The 17,278-nt window shown below is 45.3% G+C and overlaps 1 protein-coding gene across 3 annotated transcripts in view; it reads right to left on the reverse strand.

Moving 5' to 3' along the window:
- DOP1B (DOP1 leucine zipper like protein B) overlaps window positions 1-17,278 on the reverse strand; it is a 103,632-nt gene that overhangs the window by 85,604 nt on the left and 750 nt on the right. For all 3 annotated transcript variants that reach the window (XR_007457183.1, XM_049627893.1, XM_049627892.1), the window contains exon 2: window positions 10,947-11,111. Coding sequence is in view for 2 of the 3 variants with exons in the window: in XM_049627893.1 (XP_049483850.1) it covers window positions 10,947-11,084 (138 nt within the window). In the remaining variant the exon portion in view is untranslated. The remainder of the gene's footprint in view (window positions 1-10,946; window positions 11,112-17,278) is intronic.

Below are 17,278 nucleotides of genomic sequence, written 5' to 3' on the forward strand. Positions count from 1 at the left end.
TACTTTCACTTTTTTGTCTATTACATACAATAAAATAGCGCAGATTCTTATGGTTATCTTTGTGTTGTGCTTCCAGAAGATCAACACAAATTTACAGCGATCGTGTACTGTCTAATGAGTAGTTCTTTGGGAAGTGCAAAAGCCACAAGGAGCCAGTACTGTAGTCCCACTAAAACGGCTAAATTAAGGACTGTCCGTACCAAGCACTGGCAAGAGTACGGAATATATGGAGATCCCGTACACTGCCGAATGGGTGAAGAATGACACGACCAGTCTTGAAAACGATCTGGCAGGTTTTTTACAAAGTTAAGTATATATCCACTGGAAGCGACCCAAATGTCCATTAATAGGAAAATGGGCAAATAAATGATATATACCCATGGCATCCTGCTCAGCAGTAAAAAGGAGTGAACTCTCCATCTACACAACAGCCTGGATGACTCTCAAAACAGTTCTGCCGAGCGACAGAGACCAGACCGGGGAATAAAGAGTATATGCCCTTTGATTCTGTTTATATAAAATTTTAGAAAATGCAAACCAGCGTTATAGTGATAGAAAGCAGATCCGTGGTTGCCTGGAGAAGGGGGCAGAGACGGGAGGGAAGGAGAGACTGCAAAAGGGCATGAGAAAGTTTCTGGGGGTGACAGATACACCCTATTATCTTAGCGTGGGGATGGTTTCACAGGGATAGACACGTGTCAAAACTCATCAAACTATACACTTCAAGTACATCTAGTTTATCGCATGCCAACAAAGCTGCAAAAAAAAAAAAAAGGAAAGGAAAAAGGAAAACACCATTTGAAAAAAGATAAATGGGAATGCCTGCATTTGGCTCAAATACAAGCTTGAATATAGGTATTCGTGTTCAATCAGTTGTCCTTTTTGAAAAATAGCCACATTTAATTCAATTCCTTCTGCATTAGTTTGCTTGAGTTGCTGCAACAAATACCGCAGACCAGGGGGCTCAAACAACAGAAACTTATGTGTCACAGCTCTGGACGCTGGAAGTCCCAGATCGAGGTGCTGGCTGACTGGGCTCTCCTGGTTTGTAGAGGGCACCTCCTCACTGTGTGCTCACATGGGGGAGAGCCATCTCTCGTTCTGTCCCTCTTCTCAGAAGGACACCTTCCTATTGGCTTAGGGCCCCACGCTAATGAATGACCTCATTTAACCTCAATTACCTCCTGAAGATGTGTTTTGAGATACAGTCACACTGAGGGTTAGGCCTCCAACGTACGAGGTTGGTGGGGTTGGGGGAGACATAATTCGGTTCATAGCACTTTCCTTACAATGGCTGACAGGAAATTTCTAGTTTCATAACTTTCTTGACAGAATTTATAAAATGTGAGCAGACAACAAGCTCTTACCCTTGTCCATAAACTCAATTCTGCTAGATGAGCTTCCCCGCTCCCTCCCTCAAGATGGGTTTTTGTCATTAGATGGCTGGAGGAACAAATCACCTGCCCGAATCTGGACTATTTCTGCCCCACCAGCAGACCTCAAAGAACAGCAAAAATATCCTCTGCTCACATGCAAAACATATACACTACCCTAGCTATAAATTATCAAAAGGATAACAGCCTCCCGATTCCAGCACAGAAATGTTCTTTCCAAAGGACCATGCCAGCCTCATGCCAACACATGTTTGAGAGGCTCACATGAGGCGGCCACCACAAGCCCAAACCAGCGACGCCCGTGCTGATCCTCAGCCCCTTCTGGAGAACCTGCGAGAGGGTGAGAAGCCACAATGCCGTCTGAGCCCCATACGTCACCTACTGAGAGGAGGAGGCCCGAACAGCAGCAGAGGACCCGGCAGCCTCTGCCTCACATTAGGATCAGGAGCTCTGCCTGACATTCTGTTAACTAGCTATGTCTCCAGGACCGAAGTTCTGGTGCCCAGACAATCAGCACGTTGCCAGAAGCCAATGGGCCTTGTGCTTACCACCCATTCTAGTTTACCGACCCATGAAGATCCAGTAACTGCCAAAGACAGGCTTTCAATCTGGTCTCTTCCCAGAAGGCACTCAGGCCACATCTTTCCAATATGACCCTGACACCACACTTAACTGACAACTTCCACCCCCAGGGTCACAGGAGCAGAAGGTTGCTGGAAAATGACTGCAATATCTGCCCCAAACTGAGGTACCACACTCTAACACGTGGGACCCCCAAAGTAAGATGACAAGAAGGAACCGGGCATCACACAGGCTCAGAGCTACAAGTCATAAACAGTGAAGGCTGAGAGGGGTTGAGGCCCTACCCCGGGTCACCGGCTAGAGGGGATCTGGAGCAGTGATTTAAACCACATCTCACTGGAAGCATGAAGAGGCTGGGGAGGAGGACATAGAGAGACACGTGGGAAAGGACAATGTCCCCCGCCAAAAAGACACCCCACAACTAAGCCCTTATGAAAAAACTGGTGCAGGGCTAGTGAGGTGCAGTCAAATGGGACACCAATCATTAGTGTCACAGTCTGAATGTTTGTGTCCCACAGTGCGATGGTATTAATGGGGGGTGGGGGTGGCTGTGGAAGGTGGCCCTCATGAGGTTAGTGCCCTTAGAGAAAGGACCTCACAGGGCTCTCCCACCCCTTCCGCCAGGTGAGGAGGTGATGCAAGACCGCCACTGTGAACCAGGAAGCAGCCCGCACTAGGCCCTGAATCTGCCGGTGCCCAGATTTGACTCCCAGCCTCCAGAACTGGGAAAGGCTGGCTGTTCAGAAGCCCAGTCTGGGGTTATTTCTTTATAGCAGCTCACACAGACTAAGACAGCCAGGAAGGTGGCCCAGAGTGACTCAGAAGTTCTTGGCACACATTGAATCACCATGCATATGAGAAGTGAAGTTCTTCACGACATTGTGGGGCAATAAAAAAAGATTAAGGAAGTAACACTCTACTGTTCCATAAGGGATGTGATGAAAAACCATCCAGGATGCCATCAGAAATGAGCTTTTTGAAAAAACTGATTTACATGGAAAAACAATCTGTGCTTCATTGTCAGACCCTGTTACAGGCTAAATTGTGTCCCCCCAAATTCATAAGTTGAAACCCTAATCTCTAATACTTCACAGTATGACTATATTTGGAGACAGGGACTTTAGAAAGATAACTACGGCAAAATGTGACTGTCTAGGGAACGTCCAATACGACTGATGTCTTTGTAAGACATCAAGACACAGACATGCACACTGGAGAGACCACATGAGATCCGAGTGAGAAGTTGGCTGCCTACAAGCCAAAGAGAGAGGCCTCAAAAGAAACCACCTCAGCCGGCACCTTGATCTTGGGCTTCTAGCCTCCAGAACTATGGGAAAGTTAATTTCCGTTAGGTCACCCAGCCTGTGGGATTTTGCTATGACAGCCTTAGCTGATTAACATAAGACCTCAGACCAAAGGGGCTTTATCTGAACTAACACGATCTAACAGAGAAAAGTAGTTGACTAGAACTAGGGTAAAAATCGAGATCCAGGGGCGCTTGGGTGGCTCAGTCGGTTCAGTTCAGGTCATGATCTCATAGTCCGTGAGTTCGAGCCATGCGTCAGGCTCTGTGCTGACAGCTCAGAGCCTGGAGCCTGCTTTGGATTCTGTGTCTCCCTCCCTCTCTGCCCCTCCCCTGCTCATGCTCTGTCTCACTCTGTCTCAAAAATAAATAAAAACATTAAAAAAAATTAAAAAAAAAAATCGAGATCCAGCTCAGACTCCTCAAGTTTCCAGGCAAAAGAGGTCCCGGGGCTAATCAGTTCAGTGTAGACCAGAAACGTTCACCAGGTCTCCCATCTCCAGCCCACATTCTTCCCCAAACAGTGCTAATTCTGAGATGCCACAGGGGGGCTGTGCTTTACCAAGGAGGTGTCATCATTAAGTGATAAGACTTGAGAAGCTGAAACGTATCACAATACCCATAATATTTCTCGTTATTCGTGTCACCTGCTTTCTGGCCATTTTGTGAAACAAAGTGGTACCGAAAAAAAGCCACAAAAAAGGTGCTTCATTTAGGACCGTTATGAAGTTTTTAAAAAAGAGGTTTCGGTGATAAGATTTTCAAATGCCCAGAGTTTATTCATTTCTACTATCCTTCATTTCAATAATCAAAGTCATAATCCAGGCTTGGCAAGTGGTTGGGTTCATAAGAGCTCAACATGCCGCCTGTTAATTAAAATTTATCTAAAAATAATCAGTGAAAGATGATGGCTTGGCATCTCAGATAAACAATTAAGCAAAATCTACCCTATTCATGTTGATACACCTGAAAGCAATCAAAGATAAACTTTTTCTACTACATAAAAATCTCAAAATCATACTGTAAGTTTGGCAAACAAACAAACAAAAACCCTGATATACTTAGAACACAAAGATAGTCTGACAAACCAAGACTTTTTGGGGCTCAGTTTCCTCATTTGCTAAGCCTGGAGCTAGATGAGCCTTCTGTTCTGTCTACGGTTTACATTTTATAACCAGCAATCACCTACCTTAACTAAAAAGTATCTCGATCTAACCTTACTATTAACCTATAATATTGCTTCCATTCGCATTATGAACATTTTTTACTAATTCGTCACCCATCTACTCACTGAATCTCTGTGTACACCCATGAGCTCAGGAAGCCTGACCACCACCACAGCCTTAAATCCCTTATTCACATCAATTCCTACTAAGGTTCCCCGAATACAGTTGTGAGTCTCCCAGAAGTTAGGTAGCTGCCAACACTGATCGGGGCTTGCTCCATCCAGCACTTCCTGAACCTCCAGTAACTCTGATCTGACCACAAAAGCTGCCCACTGCCACGCCAGCAGGCTCCTGCGCTCGGGCTCACTGCCCACGCATCAGCCAGAAGGATTCTTCCAGCAGGCGAGGCAGAAGTCACCTGGCTTCTCCTCCCTTGCAGAACAAAACCCCGTCATCTGCCCTGGCTATCTCTCTTCCCTCATCTCCTCTCACCTCTCTACTCCAGTCACACCCACCCCCTACTGTACCTTGGACACAGTCCCACACCCCAGATGGTCTCCCCACCAGCTTGCTCACTGCATCCAGGCCTCTGCTCAAATCTCAAATGTCACATTATCAGAGCACCCCACCCTCCTTCCTCACTACCCTACTTCCCTTCCCTGGTTTATTTTTCCTTAGCATTCAGCACCGGATATCACGTATTTATTCACTGTCTGCCTTCTGCCAACAAAGCCTTATGAACTTTGTGTTCAATGCCATATCCCCAGCACCTAGGTGTTCGGTCTATCTTGGTTCTACCACTGTATTACTTTGCTAAGGCTGCTGTAACGTAGCACTACACATTGGATGGCTTAAACAACAGAAGAAGACTGTCTCTGAGTTCTGGAGGCCAGAAGTCCTAGCTCAAGGTGTCAGCTGGCTGGTTCCTTTGGGGGCTGTGAGGGAGAATACCTCCAGACTGCTCCTCTTGCTTCTGGAAGTTTGCTGGCAATCTCCAGTGTTCCTTGCCTTATAATTGCATCAGCCAGACCTCTGCCTTCACTTTCATATGGGGTCTTCCCTCTGTGCATGTCTGTGTCTGAGTCCAAATTGCCCCCTTTTAGAAGGACTCTAGTCCAAGTGGATCAGGGCCCACCCTAATCTAGTGACTTCACTTTAACTCGATTAGCTCTGTAAAGACCAGATCTCCAAATAAGGTCACACTCTGAGATACTGGGGGTTAAGACGAGAACCTATCTTTTTTGGAGGACGTAATTCCACCCATAACCACCACTCAGCAGCTGTACGACATGGGGCAAGTTAGTTAGCCTTCATCGATAAAATGGGTCTTAATAATTCAATAAAATGATGTCATTTTATTGCACCTACTTCACAATAATTCATTGCACCTACTTCATCTGGATAATGAAGATAGTGCCCCTGACAGCAAAGAGGTTATCGCTGCCCCCTTATGTGAGCCATACAGATAATGACTTGAAAAAAAGCTCAAGAGCATGGGCTTTGCAGCCAGGCAGCCAGGGTTTGAGCTCTCTGCGCTTGCAGGCTCGAATACTGCAGAAGTTTCTTAATTTGAGATCAAGCATATCTCCAGATACACAGTATTATAAAATAATGCACGCCAAGTCCTTAGCACACAGTATGCTCTCTAGGAATGTCCACTGTCACAGGCAGGGCTGAGGCAAAGATGGACAGTGTCACCTCATCCCACTGATGTCTTGCAAGTTTCTTGCTCATCACTTAATCATCCATAGCAGCAGAGCACAGGAAGCTTGATCACAGAAAACACAGTAGAGCCGTTACATGGAACTGGGTACCAACTGTAACAAAAAGTTGTCTTTTGAAACTTTTATTCACTATCACTCATATCCAACTGCCTACTGACATCACGTGGGGACATCCACCAGAAACATCAAACTAACCCATCCCTCGGTCTCCCTGCTCACCCCATGAAGTGGGCCCCGCCCCCAGGGTCCCCGTTGCATCTTGTGGCTTCTCAAGCCAACAGCCTGGGAGAAAACCTGTGAATCCTACTGGACTCCTCTTCTTCTCTTGTATCCCAAATCCAGTCCATGAACAAATCCTGTTACACCTTCAAAATATATCAGAATCCAAACTTTTCTCCACTGGTGCACCTATGTTACAGCAACGGCCCCTAAATGGTCTCCCTGTTTCTGCCTTGCCTGACTCCTACCCATTTTCTAGCCCCCACAGAGCAACTGGAGCCGGCTCCAGTGGGCTAAGCCGGGCTATGCTACTCACTCAACTCCCCTCCGGGGCTCCCCCACGCAGTCCCTGACTCAGTGGCCACTGTCAGACTCCAGTTTTAAAGGACCTACAAGACTGGATGCCCTCCCCACCCCTTACCTCTATAGCCTTGTGTACTACCCTTTCCCCATCCCTTGCCTGCTTTGTGACCTCACTGGCCTCAGACACACGAGAGCCTCTACACTTAGCCAAAGGGCACTTTCTCAACGGAGCCTTCCTTAAAGACCCCATTTAATATCACAACATGTCCTCAACACTCACCGTCCCCTCCCTTCTTTACTGTTCCCATTCGCTCATCACTATCTACCCGCCCGTATATTTTGTTTATTATCCAGCTTTCCCCTGATCCCGGTGTGGGCAGAGTCTTGGTTTTGTTCTCTGCTCTGCCCTGACACCTAGGACAGTACTAGCACGTTGCAGGGACTCCCATAGTTACCGAATGAATAGCCAGTGCTTTTAAAGCTCCTCCAAAAAGGGTTCATCTCTACTCGATAACCTGCATTTTAAAAGGTGGGTTAAGGGGCGCCTGGCTGGCTCAGTTGGGAGAGTGAATGACTCTTGATCCCAAGGTCGTGAGTTTGAGCCCCAGGTTGGGAATGGAGATCATGTAAATAAATGAACTTAAAAAAAAATAATAATAAAAGGTGGGTTAAAACGATTAAACATTTTAGGAAGTTTGTCAGGCATATCGAAACGAGGCTTGTTTAACGGACTACCTTGTGGCTTGAGAACTGTACTTACCAAGTTTATTATCTTACCTAGCTCAAAATGCATATGTTCCTGAATAAACTGAAAGACATCCTGTATTCATGGACTCAAAGACTTAATACTGTTCACATGGCAACACTCCCCAAAGTGATCTACTGAGTCGATATAATTTCTGTCAGAATCCCACCAGGCTTGTTGGCAGAAACTGACAAGCTGATCCTAAAAGGCATGTGGAATTTCAAGGAATCCAGAACGGCCAGAACAACGGTGAAAAGAACAACAAAGAGCAACAAAATCATTCCCCCATCTCAAAGCTTACTACAAAGCCTCAGTAATCAAAATGTGTGGTGTTGGCATAAGGATAGACAGGTCAATGGAAAAGAAATGGAAGTCCAGACATAAACCCAACTTATGGCCAACTGATTTTCAACAAGGGTTCCAAGGCCCTCGGAAAGAACAGTGTCTTCAACAGATGGTGCGGGAACAATTGGATTTCCTCATGCAAAAGAATATGCTCGGAGCCTTACCTCACACCATGCACAAAAATTAACTCAAGATGGATCAAAGACCTAAACATAAGATCTAAAACTGTAAAACTCTCAGAAGAAAATACAGGGGCAAACCTTCACGATTTGGGATTCAGCAAGTTTCTCAGATATGACATCAGAAGCACGAGCAACAGAAGAAAAAGTTGATAGCTTGGACTACATAAAACTAAAAAGTTTTTGCATAAAGGATGCCATCAAAAAGGTGAAAAGACAACATAAGAATGGGAAAAAAATATTTGCAAACCATATATCCAATAAGGGCCTAGTATCCAGAATATGTAAAGAACTCTTACACATCAACAACAAAAAGACAACCCACTTTAAAAAATGGGCAAAGATTTTGAGCAGAAATTTCTCCAAAGAAGACATACAAGGGCGACCAGGCGGCTCAGTCGGTTGAGCGTCCAACTCTTGGTTTCAGCTCAGGTCACGATCTCACGGTTCGTTGTTTGAGCCCCACACTGAACTCGGCACTGATGGTGTGGAGCCTGCTGGGGATTCTCTCCCTATGTCTCTTTCTCAACTAAATAAATAAACAAACAAACAAACAAATATACATATATATTTTATATGTATACAGATGGCCAATAAGCACGTGAAAAAATACCCAAATTATTGGTCATTAGGAAAATGCAAATCAGAACCACAATGAGACACCACTACGATAGCTATCATCAAAATTTTTTAAAAAATCTAAATGTTGGTGAAGATACGAAGAAACCGGAATGTTCAACCATTGCCAGTGGCCATGTAAACTGGTGCCACCTCAGAAAACAGTCTGGTGGTTCCTTGAGAAGTTACACATAGAATTACCACGTGACTCAGTAATTCCACTTCTAGGTCTCTATACCCCACAGGAATGAAGACAGATGTTGAAACAAAAATTTGTCCATAAATGTTCACAGCAGCACTATCCGTAAGAGCCAAAAGGCAAAAACACAAGTGTCCATCAGTCGGTGAACAGATACACAAAATGTGGTCTATCCGTACAATGGAGTATTATTCAGCCACAAAAGTCAGTGAAGCAATGACACATGCTACAACACGAATGAACCCTGAAAACAGGCTGAGTTAAAGAAACCAGACACTGAAGGACAGTGTATGTGTGCACTTTTCATGAAATGTCCATAGACACAGAAAGTAGATTAGTGGTTGCCGGGGCCTGTGTGGGGAGGCTGGGGGGGATGGGGAAGGTTTCCTCTCGGGGTGGTATAAACCTTCGGAATTAGATAGTGGTGATGGTTGCACAACACTGCGAATGTAGTAAAAGCCATGTGTAACTGTAAGCTCTAAAATGGTTACATGACAAATTCTAGGTTATGTGAATTTTACTGCAACAAAAAATAATGGACACACCCTGTCCCAAAATAAGTATGCTATTTTTAGATTCCAGGAGACTCAAGCACTAAACTATGGAAACATCTAGAAGAACCTGAATATGCCTAAATCCCATTCCAGCGCTTCTCCCTTTCCCCTAAAGGGAGACCCACCTTCATGAATGACAGTGACTACTGTGTTTAGCTTGCACATTCCACAGTCAGAGCCCTACAGCCAAAGAACTCTCCAGCTCTTATCTGCTGTTTTATTACACCTAGCTATCCCGGCAAGCACCAGCCGTGGCGTTCACAAGTGATAAATACACCTTGAAAGAGATCACGTCGTTTCCCGGCCACTACCTGTCACGACTGCCTACCTCCACTGTGCCTGACGGGCATCTGTGAAGGCCGACAGCTGCTCTCTGGTAGTCGGTGCTGGACTGCTAGCTGGACTGTAATCATGGTCAGGCTGCTGGAATTTTCCACTCCCTCCCCAGACCCCTCCCGCATTCCCTGCAGAGGTCAATTCTTTCCCTTCGTTAGAGGACCCTGGTGTGTGTGACCTGGTGAGCGGAGATCTGCAGAGTAGGTATGGGTATCTCTCAAGTCCCATATGGCACTAGCGTTCCAAACTCAGGTATCCTGGCCAAGGGCCTCGGCCAGGCAGCAACGGAGCCCGGGATTGGCACCTTCAAGCCCAAATATCTTCTACCTACAGTAGAAGCACTGGGCATTACTAGGTCATCCTGCTGGGCAGGATGGGAACATGCAGTGGTCCCATCTATAGGACACAAGGTCAAACCTGCATGCGACCAGTTTTGCTCTTCCTAGACTTGGCCCTTTTCTCCTAGTCCAAACACACTCACAATCTCTGGGCAGATTTCAATATTGATGGTAACTCATGGAAGACCAAAATTTGACAATCTGCAGTAAAAATGGCCATAAAAGTAGACTGAAAAAGAAAAAGCCATAAAAATCCTAAGTAATACCTGAAAAATAATTCGTCTTTGAATAACTGATTGGACAATTTTATAGTTTATCTTGTTTAGATGTAAATATAGTTGAGAAAGAGACTGTTCAGCTATTCCATTGACTACATCCACGGTATAATTCTATTATCAGGGAAAAAAAAAAAAAAAGGAGGTAAGCATACTGACCAGGATAACAGCAGGTAACTGGGTGACAGAATTATGGGTAGTTTTTTTTTTTTTTAATATGAAATTTATTGTCAAATTGGTTTCCATACAACACCCAGTGCTCATCCCAAAAGGTGCCCTCCTCAATACCCATCACCCACCCTCCCCTCCCTCCCACCCCCCATCAACCCTCAGTTTGTTCTCGGTTTTTAAGAGTCTCTTATGCTTTGGCTCCCTCCCTCTCTAACATGGGTAGTTTTTCTTATCAGTATTTCCTAGTTGTTATAATCAACATGTTGTGTAACAACAACAAAAAAAGATAATTCCCCGCCTGGCCTAGTCAGTAGAACAGGCAACTCTTGAACTCTGGGTCTTGAGTTCAAGCCCCACATTGAGTGTAGAGCTTACTTAAATAAATAAAAGTTAAAAAAAAAAAAAGATATTTTTTTAAAAAAGGTAATTTCTTGAAATAATAAAAGACAGTGGTGTCCCCCCCCCTCCATGCAATCCAGTCTCCACCCCACCTACCTTGTTGAGCTTGCCCAGTGAAGATATGAGATCCGCCCATTCACTTGAGGACTCAAAATTTCTTAAAGCCTTTTCAATCACTGAAGAGTAATTTCTGTATCTGTAATCATTTAAGAGTTCCTGCTCTTCTGGATCCATCTTACATTCTCACAGTGGAGAAAGGATCTAAAAGTGAATTAAGAAATAAATGAGGGAGCTACCCAAGGACACAAAGCGTTCCCAGCCCAGAGCTACAGAGGACACGCGTCCACAAACACTACTGTGCACAAACGTACTCAGCAATCCAATTCAAATATTTAGCAAGGCTTCTGGGCCAGGCACTGTGGTAGATAAAAGATAAACAGTTCCGGCCCTCTTGGATTCTGGAGACAAATGGACGGAGCAGAAAAGAAGCAAAAATGCTAGGATTCCTGAGTTGACAAAATTAATTCTAGGACTGAAACTTACAAAGCGGCAAACCAACCTTGTTGCCCACTGGTAATTCTGAATGCAGGCGGCCCTTCCCACTGAAGGGCATTTATAAAGGCTAAGAAAAAGCAGGTCAATGCTATTACCCAGAACAACCTCTTTAGTGATCTAGTCCTTTTCGACTAGACTATGTTAGAGGATTGGAAATATTCTAGAGGAAGATCTGATGGAAAAAACAAGAAAAGTTTAAACAATAAGGGTGTAAGAATGCAGTATGTGACCCCAGTGTTGCCAGAAATCCACCATGTGCCTGTTCGGTTACTGAGCTCCAATTACCCACCCATCTCCCCAGCCAGGCACTGCCCTGACAGCTTCATGCCTCAGTGTGAAGAGTCTGGACGCAGGGTGGTGACACCAGGGCCCAAGCAATCACCATTTTATTCTCCTCGCCTTTGTATATTCTTTGACGGATTCTTTTATTTTTCCCTGTGGCTAGATGCATTCATTATGTATGAACCACTGCAGCTGGTATAAAGCCTGAGACCTTTATGGTCTAATCCCAGCTCCAATGGCAACCATTTCCTCTTCTTTTTATCCTCAGTGCGACAAAAGGAAACAAAAAATAACACAGAATACTGCACTGATTTGACTTTGTGGAAATATCTGTCATTTAAACATTATAACGTATGCGTGCTTAGGTCAAGTTTTGTTTTTTTTCTTCCTTCATTAAAAAAAATCTGTAGGGGGGGGGGGCGCCTGGGTGGCGCAGTCGGTTAAGCGTCCGACTTCAGCCAGGTCACGATCTTGCGGTCCGTGAGTTCGAGCCCCACGTCGGGCTCTGGGCTGATGGCTCGGAGCCTGGAGCCTGTTTCCGATTCTGTGTTTCCCTCTCTCTCTGCCCCTCCCCCGTTCATGCTCTGTCTCTCTCTGTCCCAAAAATAAATTAAAAAAAAAAAAAAATCTGTAGGTCAACCTACCAGTTTATTCAAATAAATAACAACTCTGATATTATTCCAGGGGTGCCTGTGTTTGGCATCCAACTTCGGCACAGGTCACGATCTCCCAGTTTGTGAGTTCAAGCCCCGCACTGGGCTCACTGCTGTCAGCGCAGAGCCCACTTCAGATCTTCTCTCTCCCTCTCTCTCTCTGTCCCTCCCCGGCTTGTGCTCTCTCTCTCTCTCTAAAATAAATAAACCTTCAAAAAAAAAAAAAAAAGCTATTCCACAAGATATGGAAATGTTGGAAGTCACCAAGTTCCTTACTTCGACATTTTTCTCAAAAAGGCTGCCTTAAGGCTCTGATTTGCCCTCCTTCTTTGGCCTTCATCTGATTAAGATCTATGTAAAGTATGGCAGGCATCTACCCTAAAATTCCTTGTCCCCTTTTCCATACTAAGGGAACACTAAGTTTGCTCGGGGGCAGTGCTAACAGTTCCCCACCTCCCTTGCAGCTAGGTGGCCATTAACAGTTCTAGGCAATGAACAGTCAGTAAAAGCTGGTGGTGGGGCCATCAGGAAGGCGGTTTGAAAGGAGGTAGACTCTTCTGGCATGGGCCTCCTGCCCTTCACTCTTGCCCTTTTTTCTGCCTGGAACAAAGGTTTAATGTTGGAGGTGAAGCCACGTGTGGCAACCAAGAAGAAACCACCATCCACAGTGTGCAACTTTTGTGGGTAAGTGGAAAGACACAGCAGCTGAGGCCAGAGATGGCTTTAAGAAGGCATCAAGCCTGGACACTCTGCCTCTGGACTTGATGTTTGCTGCACAGAAGAGATAATGTAAGCCACCGTTGAATCACATTTTGTGATACAACCAAACACGATCAAGCCTGATTGATATACGAGGCTAACAGTCACTAGTACGTAGTCTGAAAAGAGAATAAAATGTAGAGCACTGTGATGTAATTAAATATACTGAAAATGCCATAGTGAGTTTGCTAACAAAGTCGCATGTAGTCAGTCGAAATGGCAAAACCACAGATGAAAGAAACTGAACTGTAGGGGAGCCTGGGTGGCTCAGCCAGTTAAGAATCTTACTCTTAGTTTCAGCTCAGGTCATGATCTCACAGCTTATGGGTTCGATTACTACGTCGGGCTCTATGCTGACAATGTGGAGCCTGCTTGGGATTCTCTCTCTATGCCTCCCACCTGCCCACCCCCAGCGTCTCTCTTGCTCTCAAATAAATAACTAGGGAGGAAGGAAGGAAGGAAGGAAGGAAGGAAGGAAGGGAAAGAAGGAAAGAAAGAAAGAAAGAAAGAAAGAAAGAAACAAACAAACAAACAAACAAACTGAACTGTAGATACGAAATATTCTTGAGGCCTGGATCTTTCATTTACTGGCCTTGGCCAAGTTCTAAGAATCCCATGATACCTGCTAGTTCACTTTCTGGTCATTCTGGGCCCACTCTGAGCTCCCAAGGCCACCACAACTTTCAAGTTTCTCACGTCAGTGGGCCTTTACCACTCAGGAGGACTGTGTAGTAGACCACTCCCTCCTTTTCAAAACAGCCTCCTTTCAGCCCACACACTCCCCTGGCCCCACCAGCTTTGAGTGGGTTTCCTTCTCTGTGGTTCCTTCTCCTCTGCAGGCTGATCCTCCTCTACCTGCTGCAAATGTTGGCATGTCCTGGTACCAGGCCTTGGGTTCTCTCTCTTTTTATCCCTGGTCATCTGGCAAATACCATCTTCAAGCTAATGACCCATGCATTCATAATGCCTGCCCAAACTTTCCCCTCTGAGGTCCAAATTCATGCAATTGTCTGCTTGACTCTTCCACTCGGATGAGGCATAGTGTCTCAGCCTTAGTGCATCCCAAACATCCATCAACAAAATACGGTCTAGCCACACAATGAACAGAGTACTGATACACACCACAGTACGGGTGAACCTGAGAAATACATAACGTGGTGGAAGAAGCCGCACAAAAGGTCACATACTGGATGATTCTGTTCATACCACATGCCCAGAATAGGTGAAGCTACAGAGATGACGAGCAGATTAGTGGCCTCCTAGGGAAGGGAGTAACAACAGGGAGTTGTTGGGCACGGGATCTTCCTGGGGTAAAGCAAAAGTGCGAAAACTGGATTGTGGCAATGGTTGCACAACTCTGTGAATGACTAAAAATCACCGAACTGTGCCCTTAAATGAAGGTTATGATCTGTAAATTACACTTCAATAAAGCTGTCTTTAAGAAAACCCATACTGTTGGGGCACCTGGGTAGCTCAGCTGGTCGAGCGTCCGACTCTTGATTTCCGCTCAGGTCACGATCTCATGGTTTGTGAGTTCGAACCCCGTGTCTGGCTCTGTGCTGACAGTGTGGAGCTTGCTTGAGATTCTCTCTCTCCCCTCCCCTGCTAATGTGTGTGTGTGTGTGTGTGCACGTGTGTGTATATGTGCACACGCACGCACACGCTCTCAAAATAACCTTAAAAAAAACTATACTTAAAAAAATGTTTTTAGTCTTTATTTTTGACAGAGAGAGACAGAAAGACACAGAGAGAGAGACAGAGTGCAAGTGGGGGAGGAACAGGGAGAGAGACACACACACACACACACAGAATCCAAAGCAGGCTCCAGGCTCTGAGCTGTCAGCACAGAGCCCGACACGGGGCTCTAACTCACTAGCTGTGAGCTCATGACCTTAGCCCAAGTCAGACGCTTAACTGACTGAGCCACTCAGGCGCCCGCCCCCCCAAAGAAACTATACTTTTCATGCTACCTGCTCAACATGCTCCTTCTCCAGTCTTCCTTTCCTCAGAAAGTGGCCCCACCATTCACAAGACCTCTGACATCATCCTGGACTCTTCCTTCTCTTCACTTGCCACACTCAACCCAAGTCCTGACTCCTCTTCTTCCAAAACACCTGTGGCCTCAATTGCTCTCCATCCCCGTGGCACCACTGTGCAAGAAGCCACCTTTCCCCTACAAGCTTGCAGGTATTTCCTGACGCTTCTTCTTCACTCTTGCCCCTCTCCAATGCATTTTCACACAGCACCTCAAGAATCCTCTTAAAACATACTTTACAGTACATCTCCACCATGTTTATTATTATTTTTAATGTTTATTTTTGAGAGAGACAGAGAGTAAGTGGGGGAGGAGCAGAGAGAGAGACAGGGAGAGAGACACAGAATCGGAAGCAGGCTCCAGGCTCTGAGCTGTCAGCACAGAGCCCTATGCGGGGCCCAAACCCACAAACCGTGAGATCATGACCTGAGCTAAAGTCGGACGCTTAACCGACTGAGACACCCAGGTGCCCCTACATCCCCACCATGTTTAAACTCTTCCCATTAAGCTTATCATAATCCAAACTTCCTCACCCCTCACCCCATGGCCTACAAGGCTCCATCTATCTCTCTTTGAGGCACTCTGCTTGTTCTAGAGCTAACTCAGCCTATCACAGAGCCTTTGCACATTCTGTGGCTCTCTGCAAAAATATACTGGATTACGTGTATCAACGCACACAGTAAAACTGCCCACTGATCCTTGGGAAGGCTTGTCCCTTTTTCTGAAACACTAGCCATCACACTCCTTAAAAATATTAAAGGATGGTAATGAGAAATGGTACTTTATTTTCCCGAGTAAGGAGTTAGTACACCCAAAGAAACCATAATTGGGTTTTTTCCCCAGAAAATTTACAGGTTTGAAATCCAGCGTCTCTGAACCACTGCAAAACTCCATACATAGTCTGTTCACTATATTAAGTGTCTAAGTACAGGGAAAGGAAACATGGAAAAAACCAGGGTTCCTCTTTCATAGTTCAGAACATAACTGAAAGAGGAAATACCTAAACACATAATTTCAGTTTAAGGTGGCACACGCAGGGACAGAGGGTGTGCCGACATAACACTGGCACAAGGAAAGGACAGAGGAAGCCCAACTACCAGCAGAGGAGTCCTCAAAGTCCACAGGTTTGGGCGGCTAGTTAGTAGGAAGAGAGCCTCGGTCAGCGATCAGGTTCGTGTTTAGGACGTGGCGCCATTGCTCCTGGCAAAGAAGGGGTTGGCCTGGTAAGAGCAGGTAACTGGAGCAGTTCAATGTCATGGCTGGCTACATGAAGAAAGTACTATCTGGTGTAACCAAAAGCACAGATGGGAGGTTTGGAAAGAGGCTTTCAAGCAAACTCCTTTATTTCAAATATGGGCATTCAATACTATGCTACTACACAAGCCTTCTGGGCTCAGTAAATCCATCATTATGCATGCATTTATCTTATGCAACACACAGAAGCCTAGGAGATGGGCATTATCTTGATGCTGCTCAAGATGAGGATATTGGGAATCAGAAAAACTGCCCAGGGCCCTCAGCAACCAACTGGCAGAGTTAGGGATCCAGTTCAGGTCAGCATAATGGTACACAGCTTTTACTACATTATGCGGCAAGTAAAATGAACAGTTCAGCCCTCAAATAGTTCTTTTGACAATGCTCTTGCAATGTATCCTGAGTACCTTTCCTGTGAGAGGCTCAGCTCAGTAAAACTGATGGAGTCCCACAGACTACTAACAACTAAATACACAAAGGAATAACCATATAAACAAGTACATCTGACCAGAAGTAGCCGCCTTAAAATCGAAAATGTCAGCAAGAAATCTCTCACCTTTTCCATTCCTAATTTCTTAGAAAAATAAGTTCAGGTAAAAAAAAATCAACTGCCCAGATGAGAAGGAAGTTAACCGTAAAGACATTTACATGAAAGAACATGGGAATAAGATGAAACCAGAGTGAAAAAGGACAAATAGCCATCCTCTTGCAAGAACATTAGATAATGACCCTTAGTCTACAGCACGGAAACACTCTTCTGCCAATGGTTTAATCAACTCTGGGGCACATTATTTTGAATTCGGTCTTTCAGAGTGGTAATTAAATTGCAGCGGAAAAAATTTAAGACCCTAACGGGAGCGGGCTTTGGGGACGGGGGGGGGGGGGGGGGG

This window comes from Panthera uncia, chromosome C2, assembly GCF_023721935.1.
Source record: "Panthera uncia isolate 11264 chromosome C2, Puncia_PCG_1.0, whole genome shotgun sequence".
NCBI lineage: Eukaryota > Metazoa > Chordata > Mammalia > Carnivora > Felidae > Panthera > Panthera uncia.